At 39.2% G+C, this 7,714-nt stretch overlaps 1 protein-coding gene across 9 annotated transcripts in view; it reads right to left on the bottom strand.

Moving 5' to 3' along the window:
* The window catches only part of TASP1 (taspase 1), a 62,438-nt gene continuing 54,724 nt past the window's right edge, over positions 1–7,714 (bottom strand). For all 9 annotated transcript variants that reach the window (XM_083435255.1, XM_083435254.1, XM_083435260.1 and 6 more), the window contains one exon: positions 1–1,394. In XM_083435255.1, the coding sequence (XP_083291381.1) occupies positions 1,302–1,394 (93 nt within the window). In that variant the 3' untranslated portion in view covers positions 1–1,301. The remainder of the gene's footprint in view (positions 1,395–7,714) is intronic.

Below are 7,714 nucleotides of genomic sequence, written 5' to 3'. Positions count from 1 at the left end.
CTGATTAAAATCAGTTTTTAATGTTTCCTTTCATTTGTGAAGTTAAACAGAGTGATGGCACATCAATTTGCCAAGGAAAGTTGGTTGTGGGATTAAGAATATGTTGGATGAAACCAAGCAATTATTTCTAAAGGCTGCATATAACATCTTTCAACACAATATAAAAAATCTCCAATAAAATTCCCTTAGTCTATTTTGACAGCTCATCAAGTACTCAATAAGATTGTTCTAAGCCATTACATCCCTGTAAACATGCAAACAATTAAACAGCTGAAGATCCTGAAACAATAAGAAAAATTAACTCATATCTAAGAATCAAGTATATAAAATGATGCAATATCATGAATTTTGGCTGTATAAATTCTTCAAAAGGCCACTTGTAACTCTATATTCATAACATGTAAATATAATTGCAGACATTTATATACCTTTACTACAAATTTGGAATTTAAAGAACTGACGAAGAAAGGTAGAATTAGGGTCCTCTTCATCATCAATTTAATACACTTTACATTATTTATCCAGTAATATCATGTTTATTTCTACACCATTCTCTTAAAAATAGATTTAAACCAAAGAATAATATTGACTCTTCCAATAAACTTTGTTCTTATTTACATTCCAATATTCCATTATACACAAAGTAACGACTTCATGACTGTACGTTATCTTTACAGAGCCTTTCATAACATATAACAGCTTGAAGTATGCAATACTTAAGCCAAAAAAGTACCATCAACTGAATAGGGAAGAACAAAAAGTCAGGCCATAGTCACCTCCAAATTGTTTCACTGAAACCAATCACTGTTTATATATATTATATGTGAAAAGAACATGTTTAAGATACCACTGGACCCACTGAAACTATTAAATAATGTAAAGAGCATTTGGTCACTTCTGTATTCCAAGTAGCTCAGAAGCCTCTAGCTTCACAATGTGAAACAACAACATTTGCTACTACCGCACAATTTTTAACCATTTCCCCTTGGAATTTTAGGGCATTATTTTCTTATAGGCTAACCGATTAACACATAAAAAGGTTTCGTAACATTAAATTATCCATACATTATTTTCATTTGCACAACTGGGAACAGAGTTTCTATTCCACTGGGAGACAAATTCTCATATACATTCAAACAAAGAATATAAAGCTACAGCAGCACTTGTTTCAAGTTAGGGTGCACGTGGTTGCAATAAGGAGTATAAAATGAGAGTAAAATCCTCAACATCTGTTAAAACACCAAGGAGCTTAATATACATAATGGATTTGTGCTCTGCTTGCTGACCAGACAAGGAGCGGTTCAGCTTGCTGAGCTCTCCAGCCGACAGACTCCTCCTTCAATTGCCACTGACTGCCCCGCCACAGCTCCAGGGGGAAGTCTTGAAATGTGGGTCTGCAGAGAAATTGGTGAGAAATCAGGAAACAAGAGAGAAATTGGTGAGACTTCAAATAGATTTTAAAAAGCCACTAGACAAAAGACAAAACAAAAATAGATAACAAAATTATCATTCATTAACACGAAGCCTCAGATACAGTGGTACCCCGGGTTACAAATACTTTGGGTTATAAACGCTTCAGGTTACGAACTCCACTAACCCGGAAGTAGTTGCTCCGGGTTGCAAACTTTGTCCCAGGCTGAGAACAGAAATCGCGTGGTGGCAGCGGGAGGCCCCATTAGCGAAAGCGCGCCTCAGGTTAAGAACGGACCTCCAGAATGAATTAAGTTTGTAACCTGAGGTACCACTGTAACCGAAAAATAACATGTCCAAGATACGTGATTATTAAATAAGGTACATAAACTGATTTATGCTTTAGTAAATGCTTAATTTGTACTAGAAAAATATAATCCTATTTTAACACTCATCATTACAATGGCACAATGTGTGTGTGTGTGTGTGTGTGTGTGTTGTGTGCATACACAGATGTGCACATACACCATGGAAATAAGTTTATTAAATATACTTAATATGCTAACTGTTATTTTAGCACAACAGTCAGTCATACTTTACACTTTTCTTTCATGCTATGATACACTTATGTGAAGTACTAAACAACTCAATCCCTCTTCTCGCACACAGATCAGGATGCTTTTGGTTACAAATCAGCAAACATGAAGGTTCAGGTGGGATATCAGCAATAGCGCATTACAGTACTAATATATACTTTTGCACAAAGGGAATTTTTTTTAATGGATGATTCAGCACTAATGTTTCAAAGGATGTCTTCCTATGAATGCACTCATGAAAGAATCAAGACGGTTTTTTGAGAAGGCTTGTTGTGAGTTCTAAGAGTTGCTGGCATATATCAAACTGTCCCCCTAACACTGTACACAAATGGCAGCCAATGTGATGTCAACACCCATTATCCCTAACCATTGGCCATGCTGAATGGGGTTGATGGGATCCAACATCTAGAGGAGACCATCTTGGTTACCTCTGGCATAGACCAACCTTTACAACCAGACATTCCACTTAATGTTGGAAAGGAATCTAATAATGTCTCAACACAATGAACATTTGGAAAATATATTACTCAGTTCCTGGAAAACTACAGTTTTTTTCAGTAGCCTTTTTCTGGCTTCCACTGTGCTGAAAACAGGGGACTTGGAGAGAGGTGAAAATATGGGCATAAAATACACCAATGGGCTTTAGATTTATGGTCTGCTAATGGGTGAGTAAGAAGGAAAGTCACTCCAGATAATCAGAGATACAAATTATATACCAGGGAAGAGGTCACAGAAATAGGTCTGGATTGATTACTACGTTACACAGGTTTGGCTCTGCCTTCAAGAAAAGTCTGCTGAACTGAAGACAGGTCTGTGCTCAGCAGATATTCTCCTCAACAGATCCCTAGCTGGTCAAGCAGCCTGCTTCTGGCCAAATTCACACTATTACATATGCACTCTTAAGGTGGTTAGAGTTGCTGCCACGGGCATCGTGTGTATGTGTCTTTTAAGGGTCTGAATCGAGTGAAAGATTATGAGTCATGGAGGTGTGGAAAGTGCCTGTATGAATTCAACAGTGCTTAGTTTATTTTTTGGTTGCTATTTTGTTAATGTTGTTTTATAGATTACGAATGCTGTAGTACTTTCTGAATCCTACAATATGACTTTTGTTGTAATTTTTCTCTTTTTTTAGGTTTTTAAAATATTGTTTTATAGACTGCTAACTGTTTTACTGATGATTTGTTAACTATTCTGTATGATTTGTGTTGCATTTGTGATGTTCGATTATGTTATTGCTATTTATTGCTTGTATGAAGCTTTGTGATTCATGTGAATGAAAAGCGGCATAGAAATATAATCAATCAATCAAAATCAATCCAGTCTAGGACCCAAGTTCAAATTTCCACTCATCCATGAAGCTCAGGGGATGGACATGGGCCAGTCATACACACAGAAAATTGTTGAGAGAATTGGGGGGAAGCAGTGGGGAGAGAGAAAAGAACCGTGTATGAGCTCCTTGGAAGAAAGTAATATACTAATGTTTTAGTTTTATAAAACAAGTTATAGAATTGCAAGGGGCAGTGTTGAAATGAAAAATCCATTTTGCTTGCTTTAAAGCTACAATAAAACAAGTCACCGGTATGTCTCAAGGCAGTCACGATCATTTTAACAGTATAACTGGGTCACAGGGTGTATCCCAAATCTTGAAATCAAAGGAACACATGTCTCTCTCCCCCCCACCAAAAGGACATAGGAACCTTTTAATTTTTAGACAATGAAGTTTTTCATAAATAAGTGTTAGCTAATTTATGGACACCATAAATAGTTTGAAACAATATGTTCATACAGAAAGCAAGCTATAAGAAAGGAATACTGCATGAACACATTACACAGTGGTACATGCATATTTCAGCAGTTCTGCTGCCATATGGAAGAAATGCAGACCCCCATTATGTACATTCACTTACGTTTGTTTACTACACACAGGCACAGGGCTTCAGTTATGTATTTATAGCACAAGAACAAAACATTCTTGTATAAACTAATGCTAGTATGTTGCTGAGAGCTGGCACAGAGTTCTCAGAACAGAGAATAGATTATACTTTCTTATATTGTGGAGATAAAAAAATGCATCACATTGACATATTTCACAAAACACATAAAAATACCAAAAAAAATGATTTATTTTTTTTAAAGCATCTTAAGAAGTCCACTGAGGAAAATGCACATATAGGAACTTTAAGGCTTGCATTTGAAGAAGCTTAAGCTATCACAGTGAAAAGGATGGCATTACTAACAGTTGTGAAAAGTATGATTTTGCCCAGTTAGCGTTCTCAAACCTAAGCAGGAATAACGATTGTATCCCATTTACACAAGGCCAGAGAAAGGGGTATTAAATGCAGTACCAGTATTAAATGACATCCCAGCCTTCACCCATTTAACCGCCATGTGTACATACAGTGGCTTCAGCCCTTAATACACTTGATGGCAGCCATCAAGAAAAGGGAATCAGGAGGTGATGCAAAGCTTCATTCTGAAAACTGGCAATTACTACCTGCTGAGAAGTGGCAACAAAACACTACTGGGGCCCTGACAGATGTGGGAATTCCGCCTACATCTGGCTTCTGAATGCATACTACAGCTGCTCATTGAATTGGTCAATGATATCAAATACTTGTTTTGAGGGTGCAAAATCCTTTTGGAGGGTGGGCGGGGGTCGTCACACCAACATCCATTGAAAACACTGCAGCATACAGATTTTTGTTTATGAGTTTGGCTTTTGTTTTCCTTTGGACCAAAATTTAAATCTACCATTATTAGAAAATGGGGGGGGAATGTACATTTGGCAATAAAATATAGAAGCCAGGCCTAGGGAATGATTCAGGCTTCAAGGCACAAATTCAAAGTGTAAGAAATAGGTTTAAAATTGGCAGTTGGATTTGGAGTGTCTTCACTGACTGAGTATTCAAAATTTAGACTTCATACTAGACTGAATAAAAACATAAATCACCTGAGTCTTGATTATATTCCAACTCTGACTGTATCAAAATTTCAGAGTCCTAACATCTCTGGAGAATATGCATTTGCAAAAGTATTACTTGGATGCCAGCCAATTAGCTACAGGTGGTAGGTGTTACTATGTCAAGAAGCTGTTCTATTCCATAGCATGATAAAATTACTGTCTCTTTTCAGAACACTTGCTCTGCATATTAAAAAAAGAAATACCTTAAACCTATGGCTTCTGACGTTTTTAGATTTTCAACAAGCACCAAGGTATTTTTTGAGGAGGGAGAAGGAAAAGGGCAATGGTACCAGTTCGGCTCTTCTCATACTCATACTTGAGGGTTGCGATAAGCCCAAACCATACCACTGCTAGGTTGGCAGTTGTGGTAACCGCAAAATGCTAAAAAAAATCCTAAAGGGGCCAATTCATTTTCCCTCCTGAACTCTCCCCCCAGACAGCCCTATAATAACTTAGTAGCCTAGAATACTGAGTAAGAGATTTTAAAAACTGATAACTGGGTCAGAAGGAAAGAGAGAGAGAGAGAACAGTGCTGGAAGCGGAAGATGGATATATTTAATATCTACATTGATGTCGATGGAGAGCTCTCGCCCCTCCCTGGGGAATAAAAAATAAAAGTCTTGTTGATTACAACCAGGAAATGATAGCTATATGCCATCTATATAAAAATGGAAGAGAAAGAACCACCTCAGTCTGCTTCACACAGAATATATATATTCAAAAGCAGGTTGAGCTGTGGTCTAAACCACTGAGCCTCTTGGGTTTGCCGATCAGAAGGTCAGTGGTTCAAATCTGCGCAACGGGGTAAGCTCCCAGCTTCTGCCAACCTAGCAGCTCAAAAGCACACCAGTGCAAGTAGATAAATAGGTATCGCTGCGGTGGGAAGGTAAGCAGCATTTCCATGCACTCTGGCTTCTGTCATAGTGTCCCACTGCGCCATAAGCAGTTCAGTCATGCTGGCCACACGACCCGGAAAGCTGTCTGCGAAAAAACGCCGGCTCCCTCGGCCTGAAGCATGATGAGCACCGCACCCCATAGTCACCTTTAAAGAGGGATGCTCCTTACAAGAAACCCAGCCCAATGAGAAGTAAGCCTATTTAGTGTTCTCACAATGCTGACTATTGGGGAGATGGAGAGAAAAGTAGTGTTGGAAATATGTGGAACGGAGTGGATGGAAACCTGAACAGTAGCAGTCTACACTGCAAGAACTTTGAGGAAGCGCCCCAAACGTACTTCCTTAAAATTGTGTTTTAGAAATCTTTATTTCCAAACAAACAAGAGGGCTACAGTTTAAACACACTTAAATGCTACAGTCCTACGTAAACAAGCTTGGAAAGAAGCACTACGGCAGCAAGTGGAGCTTACTGCTCAGAAGATCAGACTGAACGTGTTAAAGCATGGGTAGGCAAACTAAGACCCGGGGGCCGGATCCGGCCCAATCGCCTTCTAAATCCGGCCTGTGAACGGTTCGGGAACCAGTGTGTTTATACATGAGTAGAATGTGTGCTTTTCTTTAAAATGCATCTCTGGGTTATTTGTAGAGCATAGGAATTCGTTCACACCCCCCCCCCCCCAATATAGTCCGGCCCCCCACAAGGTCTGAGGGACAGTAGACTGACCCCCTGCTGAAAAAGTTTGCTGACCCCGTGTTAAAGCTTAGGTGAAGCTGAGTGAGGTCCACCATCAAGCACACACAAAAGTACAGTGAGGGATTGCATTTCTGCTATTGGCAACCGCGTAGAGCATTTAACAAAAGGAACAAGAGCCCACCCCACAATAATAAGCACTTGCCTTCCTACCACCCATACATGAACCCACAGTGAAACTGCACCACGAACGCTTCCCTCAGGCACTCACTTATGCCTCTCTATAATCTCCAAGAAGATCTGAATCAGACTTCTCCAAATGCCTATTTCAATGCTGTTTTCAAAGAAACACAGCGCTAATTTTAGGAAGCGTTGCGCCGAAAGACAGAAATGGCACGAAAGCGAGCCGTGCTGAACTGTAGCCCAAAATAACATTTCCACAGGCAAATGGGTTGCTTCCTCCCAACCAACCATTTCCCATCTTCCTCCTCAAAAGTGTATTTTAAGACAGACTAAATACAGTTGCTGGAAAAGAGAGTGGTTACAAGCTCAGAGAGCTACTATTTTTTAATCGAAACCTTGATCATTAGCCATTTACAGCCGGCTGCTCTTGCTGTCTACTTCTATTAAGCCAACCCAAAAAGTAACCGCAGCCAATGGACAAACTGCTGGGTCGGGGGCTTCTATTGTTAGGTGGTTGGTCAAAAGAGAGAGAGAGAGAGAGAGAGAGAGAGAGAGAGAGAGAACGAGAACAGGCCCATGGAAAAACACCTCATGATGGCAAGTGCTATTCTTGAAGGCAAAGCTCCAAATAAAAGGGAAATCCATCAACAAGATCTTGTAGCACAATCTGTTGCCTATTTTCATAAAAACAGAAGTTCCTAGAGCTTCTTTCAGATGCACTACAACTAATGCCAAAGGCACTGCATACTAAGCAGGCAACATATAGAAAAGAACAGTATTTTAGCAAACACCAAATATTATTTTAAGGTACCAGCTCTTCTTTTTTTCTCGTGTTTCACATCTATATTCTGCTGGCACACTCAGCACTTTTATCAATATATGAGTACCAGCACCTTGTTTTATACAGAAAAAAGCACTCTCTTTAGGTGCCATCTTTAAGTTTGTCTCAACTCCCAAGAACACAGAAATCCATCTTT

The sequence above is a fragment of the Podarcis tiliguerta genome (genome assembly GCF_965153285.1).
Source record: "Podarcis tiliguerta genome assembly, chromosome: 3".
NCBI classification, from domain to species: Eukaryota; Metazoa; Chordata; class Lepidosauria; order Squamata; family Lacertidae; genus Podarcis; species Podarcis tiliguerta.
The sequence above is the reverse complement of the archived record's forward strand: the minus strand, read 5'-3'. Positions and strand labels throughout refer to the sequence as shown.